General features: G+C 57.0%; 2 protein-coding genes across 7 annotated transcripts; one reads left to right on the forward strand and one right to left on the reverse strand.

The window, feature by feature from the left end:
• The first annotated feature begins 323 nt into the window (after positions 1–323).
• Positions 324–4,931, forward strand: SLC7A4 (solute carrier family 7 member 4). 2 transcript variants are annotated; one of them, XM_060613050.3, is made up of 5 exons: positions 324–417; positions 1,111–2,132; positions 2,590–3,015; positions 3,493–3,601; positions 3,705–4,931. In XM_060613050.3, the coding sequence occupies exons 2-5, from the start codon at positions 1,151–1,153 to the stop codon at positions 3,979–3,981; spliced, it is 1,794 nt and encodes a 597-aa protein (XP_060469033.1). In that variant the 5' UTR covers positions 324–417; positions 1,111–1,150; the 3' UTR covers positions 3,982–4,931. The 2 variants fall into 2 exon arrangements, with proteins under 2 accessions (XP_060469033.1, XP_060469032.1); XM_060613049.3 differs by having other exon boundaries at positions 2,590–3,230; positions 3,705–3,985.
• Positions 4,932–5,042: 111 nt separating this feature from the next.
• On the reverse strand, positions 5,043–16,486 carry P2RX6 (purinergic receptor P2X 6). Of its 5 annotated transcripts, none has more exons than XM_060613047.2 (12): positions 15,466–16,484; positions 14,580–14,730; positions 13,181–13,252; positions 9,488–9,563; positions 9,195–9,288; positions 9,031–9,111; positions 8,800–8,941; positions 8,596–8,705; positions 7,141–7,234; positions 6,986–7,051; positions 6,720–6,797; positions 5,043–6,631 (listed from the first exon to the last, which is right to left on the reverse strand). In XM_060613047.2, the coding sequence occupies exons 1-12, from the start codon at positions 15,597–15,599 to the stop codon at positions 6,548–6,550; spliced, it is 1,182 nt and encodes a 393-aa protein (XP_060469030.1). In that variant the 5' UTR covers positions 15,600–16,484; the 3' UTR covers positions 5,043–6,547. The 5 variants fall into 5 exon arrangements, with proteins under 5 accessions (XP_060469030.1, XP_078291628.1, XP_060469029.1 ...); XM_078435502.1 differs by having other exon boundaries at positions 15,544–16,264; XM_060613046.2 differs by having other exon boundaries at positions 9,031–9,114; positions 15,466–16,261.
• Between the last annotated feature and the right edge of the window lie 138 nt (positions 16,487–16,624).

Consider the following 16,624-nt stretch of genomic DNA (forward strand, 5'->3'; position numbering starts at 1 on the left):
TCTTGGACAGTAACCGGCTGAGCAGAGTACATGTGCTGGGATGAAGAATCAAGGAGGGTTACTGCAGCCACAGCAAGGGGGTGCATTCCAGATCCCTCCAGACTTGGTCCCTACTCTTGCCTGCCTCCTGAGGCCACCCCAGTGATCTGGATTAGTCACTTCTGGTGGCTTGGGCTTCCTCATCTGTGAACCAGACACAGTAATAGGGCGTCCCTAGATCTGGTGAGTTCTGGTCTGGATCGTGTGAGGTATGGGTACGGTGGGCTATCTGGATACTTGTGTAACAGCGAGGTGGGTGGGGCGCCGTGATGGATCTGGGGATCTGGCGCAGGGGGAGTGGGGGCGGGCTCTGTGCACGGGCGACGCCAGCTGGCTAGGCAAGCACAGCACGCAGAGCGGCGGCAGCGGTGACAGCAGGTAAGTCTCTGCGAGTCCTACAGGGGCGTACTGGGGCCTGAAAGGAGGCAAAGACTTGGATATCCGGGTGGAACTGGCTCTAGGGGCAGCAGCGGAGGCGGTAGCCTATCGGGGCGGGGTGGGGGGGGGGCAGAGAAAGAAGCTTTGGCTTCTGGGGCAGAGCCCCACCTCCGGGCCTGTGCGTCTGTCCCCAAGTCTCACGGGGCCAGGGAGGGAGCGGGGGGTGGAGGTAGTGGTGAGTGCCAATGTCTGAGGCCAGATGGCCGCCTGGTCCCTGCCCAGGGCAGCAGGGCCGCTCCTGTTCCGGGGCCTGGAGGCCTGGAGACCTGCCCAGCTCCCGGGAAGTCTGGGACTTCCACCTTGCTCTTGGATGCCAGACCAAGGAGAGTTTCCCAACCACACTTCCTGGAGCTGCACCCTTTCCACCTTCAGACCCACCCCCACCCCTGGCCCCCCAAGCACACCCAGGTCCAGCTGCAAGAGGTTCCTTCACCTGCCCAGAGGCTTCCCTGTGACCTCCTGCCCACATCTGACTCATCCCAACCCTCAGGCAAGCTAGCTATGCAGGTGTTCGGTCCGGGTGTGTGTGTGTGTGTGTGTGGGGGGGGGGGGGTGGTGATGGATGGACAGAGCAGACTGAAGCTTGGCCCGAACCTAACTGGGCAGCCTGTCATTCCCCTCTTGCCCTGGTAGGTGCCGGCAGCTGGCTTGGTGCTCCTCTTATCTGCCCATCATGGTCAGGGGGCTGCCCAGCACTGCCAGCCTGGTGCGCTTCTGCCAGAAGCTGAACCGACTGAAGCCACTGGAGGAGTCCACCATGGAGACATCACTGCGGCGCTGCCTGTCCACGCTGGACCTGACCCTGCTGGGCGTGGGTGGCATGGTAGGCTCAGGCCTCTATGTGCTCACAGGCACTGTGGCAAAGCAGATGGCTGGCCCTGCGGTGCTCTTGTCCTTCGCTGTGGCTGCCGTGGCTTCCTTGTTGTCAGCTCTGTGCTATGCAGAGTTTGGGGCACGGCTGCCACGTACGGGCTCTGCCTACCTGTTCACCTATGTGTCCATGGGTGAGCTGTGGGCCTTCCTCATCGGCTGGAATGTGCTCCTCGAGTACCTCATTGGTGGTGCAGCCGTGGCCCGTGCCTGGAGTGGCTACCTGGATGCCATGTTCAACCACCGCATCCACAACTTCACCGAGGCCTATGTTGGAACCTGGCAGGTGCCCTTGCTGGCCCACTACCCAGACTTCCTGGCTGCTGGCATTATAATTTTGGCCTCTGTCTTCATCTCCTGCGGAGCCCGAGTTTCCTCCTGGCTCAACCACACCTTCTCTGTTGTCAGCCTCGTCATCATCCTCTTTATCATCATCCTGGGATTTATCCTGGCCCGCCCGCACAACTGGAGTGCTGAGGAGGGTGGCTTTGCACCTTTTGGCTTCTCTGGCATCATGGCTGGCACCGCCACCTGCTTCTATGCCTTTGTGGGCTTTGATGTCATTGCTGCCTCCAGTGAGGAGGCCAGAAACCCAAAGCAAGCTGTGCCTGTAGCCATTACCATCTCACTTGGCCTGGCAGCTGGCGCCTACATTCTTGTCTCCACCGTGCTCACCCTCATGGTGCCTTGGCACAGCCTGGACCCTGACTCCGCACTCGCTGATGCCTTCTACCGGCGGGGATATAGCTGGGCTGGCTTCATTGTGGCAGCTGGCTCCATCTGCGGTAAGGGGCCATTCAGGCACGGTGGAAGTGACCGGGGCAGTGGGGCCCTGCCCTAAGCTTCCCAGGGATCACATCTCCATCTGGGTCTGTTACTGGTTGCATATTGGGCCCAGGAAGGTGCTAATTATTAGACTCTCCACCTAGGCTTGTTGAGAGGGATCTACCCACTGTCCCCTCCTAATTGTATGTTAGATGTTGGTTCTGAGCATGTGCTTCCAGGTCCTTTCCTGGGAGAAGGACTTAGCCCTCATCAGATTCTCTGATGGACCTGTCACCTAAACTAAGGTGTCCCATTTCTGGTGGGGGTGGGGGGTGAGGAGTAAGCCCTCAGGCTCACCTTGAGATCCCAGACAAACGCATGCCCGTGCTCCCAAGGGGTTGGGCATGCCCTGGCTTGCAGCAGAGGCCCCTGGTAGGCCTGTCACCATGCTGACCAGTCCCCCACCCTCTGCCACAGCCATGAACACTGTCCTGCTCAGCAGTCTCTTCTCCCTGCCACGCATCGTCTATGCCATGGCCGTCGATGGGCTCTTCTTCCAGGTGTTTGCCCGAGTGCACCCCCGGACACAGGTGCCCATGGCCGGCATCCTTGTGTTCGGGGGCCTCATGACTTGCCTGGCACTGCTGCTGGATCTGGAGGCACTGGTCCAGTTCCTGTCCATTGGCACACTGCTGGCCTACACCTTCGTGGCCACCAGCATTATTGTGCTACGCTTCCAGAGGGCCCCTCCGTCCAGTTCCTCAGGCCCAGCCAGCCCTGACCCCAGCGTCAAAGAGTACCATTCTTTCTCGGACCACATACAGCTGGTGGGCACCGAGCAGGCCTTAGCCCCCGAGCCTGGGCAGCTGCGGCCAGCCCTAAGGCCCTACCTGGGCTTTCTAGGTAGGTACAGCCCTGGAGCTGCTGTGGCTTGGGCCCTCGGCATCCTGGTGGCCTCGGCCATCACCCTGGCTTGTGTACTGGTCTTCGGGGACTCAGGCCTGCACCTCCCATACGGGGGCTACATCCTGCTGCTCCTGCTCAGCTCTGTCATGTTTCTGTTCAGCCTCCTCATCCTGGGGGCCCACCAGCAACGGCGCCAGCAAGACACCTTCCAGGTACCTTCCCCAGCCAATCCCCACTGGCCATCAGCCAAGCTAGCTCTCTTTGCCCCTTCCTCCTCTACTGTAGCAGGATGAATCAGGGCTCACAGGGTTGGGGAGGCCAGTATGCCCATCTCCCTCCTTTCTGCATGGCAAGTGGGCGCTTGTTTCCAGAATCTCCAGAGGTGGAGAACGGCTCTGTGGACTCTTGAGGAATCAGGCCCTGAGCCAGCAGACCTTCTCTGCAGCCCGGCCCAGCCCTGCTCTTCCCCCTCAGATCCCCATGGTGCCCCTGACTCCAGCCCTGAGTATCCTCCTCAACATCTGCCTCATGCTGAAGCTAAGCTACCTGACTTGGCTGCGCTTCTCCATCTGGCTGCTGATCGGTGAGTGGGGGCCAGGCTTGGGGCCCTGGGCGGGCTGCAGGAAGAAGGCAAGGAGGGCAAGCAGGGCCGGGACCTGCCCTTCAGTCTCCCACAACTCCTGCAGGGCTCGCCGTGTATTTTGGCTATGGCATCTGGCACAGCAAAGAGAATCAGCGGGAGTTGCCAGAGCTGACCACCACACGCTACGTGGTGTTCCCCAGCACCAACCTGGAGGAGACGGTACAGACTGTGCAGCCCCCCAGCCAGCTGCCCTCCCAGGAGCCCAGCCCCACGGAGTAGCCCACCAGTCCGTGAATCGAGCTGGAGGCCTGCCCATGCTTGCTCTGCCCTCACCCCACCTCCTCAGGAGCCCTGAGGAGCTGGGAGTCTCTTCTGTCTGAGCCAGCTCAGGTTTGCAGGCCTGCCCATGCTGAGGGGTCCCCCAGACCTTAAAGCCTTAGCCCAAGTGCCTAGCTTTGGGTTTTGGGGAGTGGGCCGTGGCCAGTGCTGGTGTGGGGAACATTTTGCCCAGAGCCTTACTGTTCATGAACAACTCCAGTTACTTGGGCAGGTGGGGTGGGTTAGGGTGGGTGGGGAGGAAGCCCGCAACCCCAGATAGCCATAATAATAACCTCTTGGCCAGCCACATGGCCTGCTGCTGTGTCCACCATTGCATTCTTTGTGTCACTGAGTCCTCTCCTGCCCCCAGGAACCAGGTGATTGTCCCCAATCCATAGCAAAGATGCCAAGATTTGGCAAGAGGCGGGCACCAGCTGTGGTCAGGGACACCACTGAGCCTGAGTCCTGGGGTCCTGCCCGCAGGGTGGTGCCCTTTGCCGAGCTCAGAGGGAAGCTGCATATACCCCCGCACACACCATGAGAGGAGGGATCCATGAAAAGGGCAGAGTCAGGCTCCCCTGCACAGGCTCTCCTGCACAGGCTCCCCACATGTCCCCTGGTTGGGGGGCAGATCCAGAGAGCAGAGCCTGGGTCCCAAAAAGGCCACCTAGAGAGGGCGGTGGAGTTCCAGGCCCCTCTTGGGTTCCCAGGGCTTCCAGGAAATGTAGTCCCCAGAGATGTAGAGGTACACTGCATTGGCACACGAGCCTCTTAAGCATGTGCCCACGTGGCCCACATGGCTACCCTGGTAGTTCACACCCACATGCAGACTGAGGCAACAGCTGTTTCCAGCTCAAGCCTGGCCACAGCTCTCCAGCTGTCACAGCTGGCACTCATCCTCTCCCCCCACCTCTTTCCTCAAGGGCTTTGAGAGAAAGGCTACACACGTGTATGATATACGCTCCCTGTATACGGATGCAAAATACCTGGGCCTGTTCCAAGTACCTTTGAGTCCATCCGGTGGCTGTGAGGCTCCAGTCCTTGGGGGGGTCGTCAGGCCCTCCCTGCCCCCTCCCACTGCTTTCAACTACCCATTCCTGCATATAAGGACTACACAGGAAGCTGCTGGTTTTGGCAGGCTTTACTCCTTGACTTTCTGCAGCTATGGCAGCTTTCGTTGGGCCCTGAGGACAACCAGGTACATGTGACCCCAACTCCAATAAACACACCTCAGAGCCACGTTCTCTCACCCTGGCTCTTCTGAACCTGCCTCCCCATGGACGTTGCTCTGGGGACTGAGAAGCAGCAGAGACCCTGAGGCTTTGCTGGGGCTCCAGGTGCCTCCCAGATGCTAGTTCAGCCTGAGCGCCAGCCCTGGTCTTCCCCAGCTGGCCTTTGTTGCTCCACCGCCAAACTGCCAGCACACCCCTGGTCACCAGGGACCCATGAGAAAGAAGCCCCTTGCCTCCCTGGGGTGGGTACTCCCAAATCCTTGCCTCTGCCCTGGGAGCAGGAAGGAGTTTGGCTCCTACAGCCCTTGTTCCTCCCCTACTGATATGGGGCTGTGGGGGGTGGGGGATTTCTCCAGCAGGCAGGACTCAGACCCTGAAAGATACCAGGCCAGCCCGCTGGGGGTCTTTGTGTCCTTTGGGACGTGCAGATGCCCTGACAGGTTCTTAGATATAACCTTGGGTAGCAGATGGACAGCTTCCCTAACCCCATGGCTCCAGTGAGCAGGTTCCAGGGCTGGGGGGTTAATGAGGAGGCATATAGAAGATCCCAAAGGATCCAGTGACCACTAACTCAACCTCTTCACCTTCTCCTCCCCATCCCAACCCTCCACACCCCAAGGGCTACTACCAAGAAGGAGCTGATGCTCATAAGCTGGGCAGGTGTGAGACCAAAGGGTGCCTGTGCCCTTGCCTGGGGTGCCAGGGGGTTGGATTATCTTCCTACACACCCCTCATTCCATGGATGAGGCCCAGAGTTGGGTAAGAACCCACCTCAGGCAACCCAACATGGGAGCAGCTGACCCCTCTTGTCAGGCTTCTCTCTACCTTGCTTTAGACTCCAGTTGCACAGACCCCAGCGGGGCACAGCTGAGAGGGAGGGGTTCTACCTAAGATGGGGTGTAGGTAGGGGGAGGAGGGCTGGAGTCCGCCATTGCCAGTGGGAGGGTCAGTGCTGACAGCTGGTGAGTAGGCCACCTCTGAAAACACTGGTGATGGAGGCTGGGAGAGAGTTCTTTAGACCTAGACACAGCAGGAGCCCCACTGGACCATTGCCCTGTCATGTGGGTATCCCAGGGGCTCCCCTTCTCTGTGGCTCCTGTTCTGCTGCAGGTCTCTATACGAAACTGGCTTCTCTGGCTCCCCCAGGCAGCATCCTGCTAGAGCTGGAGTCAGGGGAGAGACAGTCTGTCTGGGAGTGGAAGGGTGGAATTCTCCCCTCCCCCATACCTACTCCTGCTGGGGCTTTGTCCAGGAGGTCCCCAAGGTGGGCCCCCACCCCCACCCCACAACCAGCAGGGAACAGCTACAGGCCTCAGGAACAGGCCAGTGAGTGGGAGACCGGAGCCTCGGCATGGTCACTCTGGTGTCGGTGTCTGGCTCCCAGACTGGGTCCCCTCTAAGACTCCTGGGCAGCCATGCACGGGGGTGCAGAAGCTGGTTCTGTCTGCTCGGGGTTGGTGGTCACCTTCGGAGCCTTTGCCTGCAAATGAGAACATCATATCAGGGCTCTGACCAACATCCTCCAAAGTGTAACAGAACCCAAGGATCTGGACGGGTCCGTGGCTCACCTCCTCATACTTGGTCCTCCAGTAGAAATGGGCTTCTTCGTCCACATACAACAGCAGCAGATCACAGAAGAAGGTGATCTGGGAAAGGCAGGGCAGACCGGTGCCCTGGCCCTCAGCTTGCCCTTCAACCACCTCCCCGGCCCTCGCCACAAGACAACATTATGCACGGGAGAGGAGTGGGGGCGGGGGGTGGGGCTCAGGTATGCACTTGGGCAGGCCTGGGCACGCAGTTGCAACCAAAGGGAGCCCACGTTAGTCAGACTCACCACACCCAGCCAAGCTGCTCCGGTGCCCAGAGTGATGGTCGTGGGGATGAGGCCGAACTTCCCTGCCTGAGACCGACCTGGGCTGAGCCTCTAGAGCTATGACCGTCTCCCCCTCCTACTCCTACCACCCATTGCCTTCACCCAACACCTCCTACCTGCCCAGTGACAAGGATGTCGAAGCGGATCCCATAGAGCTTGAGCAGACTCCGAGCCTCCACACCTGAGGCTTTCCACCAGTGAGTGGCTGTCCTGAGGGTAGGAAAGTCTGGTGGCTTGCTCTGCTGCCACTCCTGGGCTGGGCTGGTCCTCCCAGGCCTCCTTCTTACCCATCCATTGATTCTAAAAACCCCCATCCCCAGCTGTCTCTCCCTGTGCCATTGCTGAGGACCCAGGGAAAAGGCAACCTGGGACCTGCCCCGTAGAAGCTCCCTGCCTGCTGAGGGGACAGAGGGGACAGCAGGATCCCTACATAGACACTATTACTGGGGGAGGGGGCAGGTAGGGAGGCAAGATCTGGGCTGTGTGAGTCCAAAGGGCGAGGGGGAACTCGCTACCCCTAGAAACTGGGTGGGAAAGGCTTTCTACAAGGGATACTTTGAGGCTGGTCTTCCAGGGGTCAGGAAGGAGTGTTCTAGACAGAGAAAGTAGGACAGGTAAGAGCACAGAGGTGCAGGAAGCAGAATGTGGGTAGGGAGCCAGCCCCTCATCATTGCAAAGGGCCGGGGAGGTCAAGGAAGCCAGGCCAGGAAAAGCCCAGTGAGCAATGTCAAGGGACATGGTCTCTAGGCCTGGGGGCTGTGTGCGTGTATGTGTGACAATGACCAGGTGACAGGAAGTGACAAGGATTCCCGGCAGGTTCAGGGAGATCTGTTTAGGAGACTCAAAGACATGACAATAAATGCAACACAAGATCCCTGAAAGCATCCTGGATCGGAAAATAAAAAGATAGAGGACTATTATTGGCATGGTTGGAGAAATTTAAATATTCTATTTACTCCGCCAATGTTAAATTTATTGAGTGTGACTGTGGTACCGTGGTCACGTGGGTAAGGTCCTCATTCTCGGGACAGTGTTGAGAGGAAGAGTGTCAGATGTCTGCCACTTACTTTAAAATGCTTCCCTTTGAAATCTATCTAACTATATCCAGCTCGTTCTAGAGAGGGAGAGAGAAAGCAAATGTGGCAAAATGATAAAAAATAAAACCAAAACCAAAAAAACCCTAGTGAACCCAGATAGAGGGTATATGGCTTTGCATTTTTATGTAGGTTTTTGAAATTTTTGAGATAAGACCTAAGGGAAAAGTAAAAAAGAACCCCCCCCCAGCCAAGGAGGGAGGTGCTAGAAGCAGGGTGGGGTGGGAGAGGGGCTGGCGGGGGGGGGGTGTGTGTGAGGAGTCCCAGGGAACAGAAGGGGGATGGGATCAGGAGGGAGGCTGGACAGAGCCTGTGCTGGGGGACCAGAGCTTAGAACACCCCTCCTGCCCCTGGGGCCCTCCTCACACACACAATGGAATCTCCAGAGAGCTGGGCCAGGGTGTGGCCAGTCCTGGTTGCCACAGGACAGTGGGGGGACCTGGCTAAGGAACAGCAGGAGGGCAGTAGGGCCCGCACCTGAAGTTGTAGCTCCTCTCCTGCAGCTGGAAGGAGTAGTGGGGCCGACAGTCGGAGCCCCCAGCATCCAGGTCACAATCCCAGTGGACTCGGACGCCCACAGCACCTCCCTGCACACAGCACATTGCTCGCTGCTTCACCAGCACGCAGGCCCTGGGACCCTCTCCCTGAGCCTTCCTGGAACTCTTCCCCCCATGGACCCACCAGCAATGCCAGGTCCTCAAAGACCCCTCCAGCTGCAGCCACGAGATCCCCAATGCGGAACACAGGGCAGTAAGGGCTGTAGCGTGAGTCGTAGCGACAGCGCTTGAAATAAGTGGCGTCCCAGGTGTCTAAGGCATTGGACCTGGGGGTGGGGGTGGGGGATGGGACAGACGGTCAGGTAAGACAGGACACAAGGAGGGTCTGGGGCCAGCAGGACACACCCACACTTACTTGGAGAAGTTGAACTTGCTGAAGGTGACGGTGTTCTTGATGAACAAGGTGAAGTTCTCTGCCTGGACCAGTAGGGGCTTCCTGCTGGTAAAGAAGTGAAGGGCAGACTCCTGGGTTCTGGGGCCTTGTCCTGGAGGTGGGTGGGGGTGGGTGGAGAGACTTACATGGGCACAGTGCCGCTCTCCACAGGGCACCAGCCCTGGATCTCACAGGTCCTGTGCGTCCCGTTGAATTCCACACATTGGCCCGTTTTTATGCCTTGAGAATACAAAACAAACACCAGGCCCTCAAATCTCCACAGGGCCAGGGGATGAGACAGGGCAGGGGGCCACTGACAGGAAGGAGAGATGCAGAGGCACCACCAGGCCTGCCCTCAAGAACCACCCAGGGTCCCAGCCCGGGCCCTGGAGCCCCCACCCAGGGGAGCCCATGGAAGACAGGGCCCACAGTTACCGACCGTGGCTGTGTGTCCCCGTCTCCCCTTCCGGACAGTCCTCATCAGCCCAGCAGTTAGCCAGCGGGATGGAAGGGTGCTGAGGTGGGGAAAGCAAAGTTGCCAAGGGCTCGGGGACTGTTTCCCCTCTGTGACCCAGTCTTGCAGTCTGCAGGGACACAGCCCTCCCTGCCTTAGCTGCATAGAGGTCCCTGAGTTTGGGGGCACATGGCAAAGCTGGAGGGTAAAAATAAAAGGAGGTGGTTGGAGGAGGAAGGTGGCAAGCACCCCCACCCCCCACCCCCCGCCAGATAGGGATGCAGGTGCTGTATTCCAAGGCAGAGCAAGCCTCCTTCCTTCCTGATAGCTCTCTCCTGGCCGGAGGCCCAGATCCTCTGGTCCACCTCAGACAACAGAACAGGGAAGGTGAAGGGACTCTGGGAAGGGCTAGTTCATGCCAGAGTGGAGGGGTGGGGCACGGTGAACAAAGGGCAGGGACCTAGTTGGAGGGGGCTGGGTAGGGAAGTGGCAGGACCACACACACTTGCTGAGGGACCATAGGCTAGTCCCTCCCCTACTTATTCTTCGGTAAAACAGGACACAGTCACAGCGTTCTGGCGATCAGTCAGAAGGGGGGACTAGCAAACTTTCTGGGGGTCCTACACCCCCCCAAAGAGGAAGGCACACTCTCAGACACAGTTCTGCCCCAGGCTGACAGTGAGCACCATTGTCCAGGTTACCTGGCTCAGGAGCAGGAGGAGGAGCGGTGTGCCAGGGTGGCAAGAAGGACTTGGGGACTCCAAGCCAAATGAGACAGTGGGACTGTGTGGGGTTGGGACCGTGATACGTGGGCAGAGGACAGAGTGGGGCCTCCTGTGTCCCGAGTCCGCCCCTCCCCTCCACCCTGGCTGGGCCACCGTCTCCTCCAATCGAACCTCGTGATAACCACCACGGGGCCGCTCTCTGCATCATCTGCCTCATTCATTCAGCAGAGACCATCCCTAGTTCTGCCATGCTTCTGTGATCAAGTTTAGCTCTTTCACAGAGTTCACAGGGCCCCTGAGGTCTTGGGCTACCCCCTTGCCACCCGAATCCAAATCTAGGCTCCAACCCCACTCAGCAGCAGGTGACCCTGGAGGTGCCTCATCTCACATAGCTTGGGGCCTTTGCTCATACAGCTCCCTCTGCCTGGACAGTCTCAAGATCCCACTTGAGCCTTGAGTTCTGTGGGAAACCCTTCCTGAGGCCCTGAGCTGGCAGACATGCCTCCCTGGGTCTGCAGCTGCAGCCTCTGCCCCCATCACGGGACCTGCCACCTTGGCTGGGCTGCCTGTGCAGGAGCTCCTTGAGATAAAAGGGGGTGGAGTCTTGCAAGCCCAGCATCAGGCCTGGCCCCCAAGAGGCTCAGCAGTTGTTTGCTAAAGGCTGTGAGTCTCCAAGGAGCACAGCCAATATGTCGGGAAGGACCGGATGACCAGGACCGCCGAGAAGAGCTGGCGGGATCTCTGGTGAGTCTCCAGAAGCCATGTTGTCAGATCTGATTACTTCCCAGCTCCAGTAGTTTCATAGGAAGACCTAGAAGCTGGGACATGAGGCAAATCACACGGATCCAGAAAACACAGAATGATGGCTTCAGGAAATTTTCAGGACAGACTACAACCTGAACATTAATTAGATGTCTTCTGAGCATTTAGAAAATGAAGGACATCGTGTATGTTTGCCGTGTGTAAGCACGTCCTTTGTGCACATGCTTCACATCCTTTGTGGACAGAGCCAACCTAGGACATGTGATGCCTCCAGCAACTGTGGTGGCACCAACAATCAGGACACAGGGGACAGGTGACCACACAGTTACTCTCCAGCCCTGCAAGCAATTAAATGTTAGATGTGATTTAAAAATTTTTTGTTTAAGTTTATTTACTTTGAGAGAGCGAGCAATCAGCGGAGGGGCAGAGAGAGAGGGAGAGAGAGAATCACAAGCAGGCTCCTCACTGTCAGCATGGAGCCCAATGCAGGACTCAAACTCACAAACTGTGAGATCATGACGTGGGCCGAAACCAAGAGTCGTCGATGCTTAACCGACTGAGCCACCCAGGTGTCCCGTGTTAGAGGTGATTTTAAAAAGCTGTTACCATGGAAGTAGGCTTCCAAGGCTATGTCCTGAGTCCCAACTGCTCAAACAAAATCCACAATTGGAGAACCATACACTTAAAAATGGCTAAGATGCGGGGCACCTGGGTGGCTCAGTCAGTTAAGTGTCCGACTCTTGGTTTCAGCTCAGGTCATGGTCTCGAGGTTTGAATTCAAGCCCTACGTTGGGCTCTGAGCTGACAGCATGGAGCCTGTTTGGGATTCTCTCTCTCTCTTTCTCTCTCTCTCTGCCCCTCCCCTGCTTGCTCTCTCTCTCTCTCTCTCTCTCTCTCTCTCAAAAGTAAACAAAAAAAATTTTTTAATGGGTAAGATGGTAAATTTTATGTTACATGTATTTTATCACACACACACACACACACACACACACAAATTTGAGGGAAAAAAAACCCGTAACTGGAGAGAAGAGCACTGTGCACTGTGACAGATGCTGGATCCATGGGTCACCCTTAGGCAAGGGACAATGGGGAGATTTTAGGTGGAAAACCTGCAATTCTGGATGAGAAATAGACAAGAATAGGGTGAGCGACTCTGGTGTGACCACAGTTGTAAAAAATGCCCGGGACACCTGAGTGGCTCAGTCGGTTAAGTGTCTGAGTGGAGCTCAGGTCATGAACTCGCGGTCCGTGAGTTCAAGCCCCGCATCGGGCTCTGTGCTGACAGCTCAGAGCCTGGAGCCTGCTTCAGATTCTGTGTCTCCTTCTCTCTCTGCCCCTCCCCCACTCGCACTCTGTCTTTCTCTCTCTCTCAAAAATAAATAAAACGTTAAAAAAAATTTTTTTAATGCCCAGAGATCATAAGTGACCCGGAGGTCGGCATAAGCTGGTGTTTTCGTGTTTGCCCACAAAAATGGAAGCTGACTTGGGACACATTAATAGAGTCTGTGCATACAAGAGAGGAAGGGCTCTATTAGAGCTCACCTGAGTCTTATACCCAGTTCTGACAAACTGGAAGGTGCCCAGAGGTGGGACCAGGAAGGGAAGGGGCCTGGATATCTCACAGGGGGCTACAGTGGAAGACTCCAGAAGACTGCTTGGAGAACCAGAGACTGGGCGGCCTTGAACATGTGACTCTACCTTACTGAGATTCTCATCTTAAATGGGATCATAGTAATTCCTTTTTTAAAATTTTTTGTAAATGCTTATTTATTTTTGAGAGAGAGAGACAGAGACAGAGACAGAGACATACACACGCAGAGTGTGAACGGGGGAGAGGCAGAGAGGGAGACACAGGATCTGAAGCAGGCTCCAGGCTCTGAGCTGTCAGCACAGAGCCTGACGTGGGGCTCGAACTCACAAACTGTGAGATCATAACCTGAGCCGAAGTAGGACGCTTAACGGACTGAGCCATCCAGGTGCTCCTGGATCATTAGTGATTCCTACCAGGCAAGGTATTTGTGAAGACTAAATGGAATGATTCACTAAAAGGTTTTCGCTCAGTGCCTGGGATACAGTAGCATATATATACTAAGCCCTCAGTTACCTGGGAAGGCGAGAGGAGGACATGGCTGGTGACCCAGGTCTGGCAGAGGAACTAGGGACCTGCTGGGAAGCTCCTGAGCAACCTTACCTCTGGACATCTGTCCTGAACTTGTTCTGGCGTCACAAGAAAATTGGTCACCAAGAAGAACACATTCTCTCCCTAGAAAGCAAGTGTCAGAGTCAGTCTCTGCTTCCCTCTCCAAAAGAGAGAGGCCAGAAGCTGGCAGCTTGGCTTGTGGGGAAAGGGGTCCTGGCCCCATCAAGTCATCAACTCTGCCCCAGGAGAGCGCCTCCAGTGAGGCAAGTTGAAATAGAGAAGAGAGGCCAGCTGGGTTTCTGGCCTTTTCTAAGCCCACAGCTGCCTCCTTGAGACAAGTGTATCTTCCATGTTTGTATTCATTCCTTCAACCAGAATTTTCCAATTGCCTCCTGCTTCCAGGCACTGAAGATCCAGAGCTGAGTTGGACCAGGAGCCTGCCCAGGCTAGTGGGGAGGCAGGCCCCTCGTTGCACACATGGTCAGGGGCCAGTGGAGCAGGCGGTGAACTCTGCCTGGGCAAACGGTGGCTAAGGACAGGCAGGGTGGCTGGCATCCAAGTGCCGTGTGTGTGAGTTCTGAAAGTTTGGGGCAATGCACACCCAGGAAAGAGAGAAGGCAGCAGGTGTGACAGCGGTCATGATCTGGAGGGACTCGGTGGCCACCACTATGGAAAGGAAGTCTCCCCAGGGTGGAAACAAGGGTTGTCAAGCTCTGATTGATAACATATAGGATAGCGCAGGCTGGCTGCTGGGTAGAGTGCATCCGGGGACCCACTACCCACTAGAAGGTCACGGCCTCATACAGGTATGACACAGGCAGCAGTGAAAACTACTAGGAGATGGGATGGTCAGAGGGAGGGACAGGTCCAGCTTTGGCCCTCATTGGATGAAGAGAGGCCACACTGGGAGAGGGAGATGATTTTTCTATGGACGTGGTGGGTGTGTACCCAGGAGGCAGCTGTGCTAGAGGCAGGTGGTCACTGGGGTTACAGTTTTGGCATTGGCAGGATAAAGGTAGAAACTGAGGCTGTGGGCAATCTGGGTAAAGGGAGGAGCCAGAAATGCCTCGTGGGAGGGCCAGAGGAGGAGTGTCCCAGGTCAGGGAGGGGAGCATTCAGGAAGCTCAAGGCCCTGGTTCCCCAAGCTTCTCCTGCCCCACCCTCAAGCTCAAGCCTTGAGTTCCTAAACTTTCCACTCTTCTAAGCACAGCCTCTGTAAAGGCTGTCCCTCTGGCCTGGCTTCCTGGTCTGTCCCCTTGTCCTCCTAGACACGCCTTACACATCCCAGAAAGCCCTATCCAGGCACCACTCCTCTGTAAGGCTCTTCCCAAGCCCGGCCCTATGACGGTGCCAGCACCCTGCTCTGGCATCACATGCCTCTCTCACACACATTCTCTGCAAGGGTGGTATCAGAGGTGTCACTGCCTAGCGGCAGAACCACGGCACCTACCTGTGGTGGCTTCACGAAGTCTGCCACATCCCACAGTCGGTTACCCAGCTCCTCGATCTGGGTCACAGAAACCCCTTTGAGTTTGGTGATGACGGAAATCTGGGGGTCCAGGTCTCGCTCCTGGTAGCCTTTTTTGGCGAGGAGAGCCCACCTTAGGAAGAATTGATGGGCAGTGTGGCACGTCCCTGGCCCATGGTAAGCAAGTGGGACCCACCCTCTCAGCCTCTCTCCTCATACACCCTGCAGGCTCCCAACCCAGGATTCAGCCTCATTTTCCACCCCAAACACCTAGCTAGCTCCCCTAGCTCCCCTCCAGCCTCATTTTCCACCCCAAACACCCTGCACAGATCAGAAGCTCCAACCATGATCAGAGAGCCAGTGCCTTTCATGGCACCCATGGGCTTGGAGATGCCCATCACCTCTCCTCCTTCACCAGCCAACATCCTCCTCCTGTCCTGGCTAGGCCCAACTCCTCCTTAAAGTCTCCCCCGACCCAGCTAAAATTGGTGGTCTCTATCGGGGACCTTAGTGCTGCAGCTCTCCCAGACATCAGGAGCTACTTCCTACCCCACCAGGGGCCTCCTGGGTATGGGTGGGGGCCCATCTTGCTCTGTGTGCAGAGCTCAATATGGGCCTGGAAACAAGGCACAGGAGAGGAGGCAGGTGGACACACAGGAAGGAGTACACAAGCACACAGCTTGCTCTCGTATCCACTGACCTCCAGACAGACAAAGATCCTCCCTTCTGCCTACTTCCTCCCCTGTTCCCACCTGCTCCCCTCTGCTACCACCAGCTCAGCCCCTGAAGAGTCAAACCCTCAACCCTCAGCCCAGGACTAAGAGACATTATCCCTCCAGCCAGTGTGGCCCAGGAGCCATTCTCTTACCCCACCACGTAGGCCATGACCCCGAGCTGCAGCAACCTCTGCAGGGCGCCCACCCGCCAGTTCCTGGTTATCACATACTTCTCCGTTTTGTAATCCAGAAGCCCCGAGCCCGCCAGGGCCCCCGGGGAGCCCATGCTTCCAGCTCCCGCTGTCTGCTGGGGCACATGAGTCAGCACAGCAGCTGGAGCCACAGCTGAATAGGAGGTAAAGCAGGCGTCCAAGCCGGCGAGCCAGCAGCTATTAAAGGGACACTTCCACTGGGGACAGGTTCCAGCCTCCACCCCTCAGCCCTGGGTTTAATCCCAACCACCAGCTGCCCAGGGCCTGCCACCCTCTCCCTCTGCAGGGGCCCAGGGCCAGGCAGAGAGGAGCAGCCCCTGCAACCTGCCCTCTGGCCTCACTTCCTTGGGGGAGGGAAGGAGGAGGAAATGACAAGTGTCATAGGTACTGTGAGAGGGCAGCATGAGGACTGCAGGAGCCCAGAGGAGGGGTCAAGAAAAACTTCAGGAAAGGGGCGCCTGGGTGGCTTAGTCGGTTAAGCGTCCGGCTTGGGCTCAGGTCATGATCTTGTGGTTTGTGAGTTCAAGCCCCGCGTCGGGCTCTGTGCTGACAGCTCAGAGCCTGGAACCTGCTTCAGATTCTGTGTCTCCCTCTTTCTCTGCCCCTCCCCTGCTCACGCTGTCTCTCTCTGTCTCTCCAAAATAAGTAAACGTCAAAACAATTAATAAAAGAAAAAAAGAAAGGAAGAAAAACTTCAGGAAAAAGTGATCTCTGAAGTGACGCTTGCAGATTCTGAAGTTCAACAAGGAAACTTGGAGAGGAATGTTCCTGGTGGAGGAAATAGCATATGAGACGCTAGAGCATGAGAGAGAACTGGCAGCCATACGGTGAGAGCGTGACTCTGGCTCCAGAGAGGAGGGTGATGGGGCTTTGCAAGGCTCCCCAGGCTTTCTCGTGCCGTGCGCCCGCAGAGCGCAGGGACTAAGGCACAGACTCTGGAGTCAGCCACGTTCCCCAGTCCGTGGAAGGCGGGGAAGGGGGACCGATGCTGAAACCGTGGAGCACTCTCTCATCCGCTCAGCTTGTCAGCAGGCTAAAGGTCTACCCAGGCCAGCGACGGTTTCTATAGCAACTCACAACACCTGGGTTGCCCAGACGA

Source organism: Panthera onca, chromosome D3 (genome assembly GCF_046562875.1).
Source record: "Panthera onca isolate mPanOnc1 chromosome D3, mPanOnc1 haplotype 2, whole genome shotgun sequence".
Classification (NCBI taxonomy): domain Eukaryota; kingdom Metazoa; phylum Chordata; class Mammalia; order Carnivora; family Felidae; genus Panthera; species Panthera onca.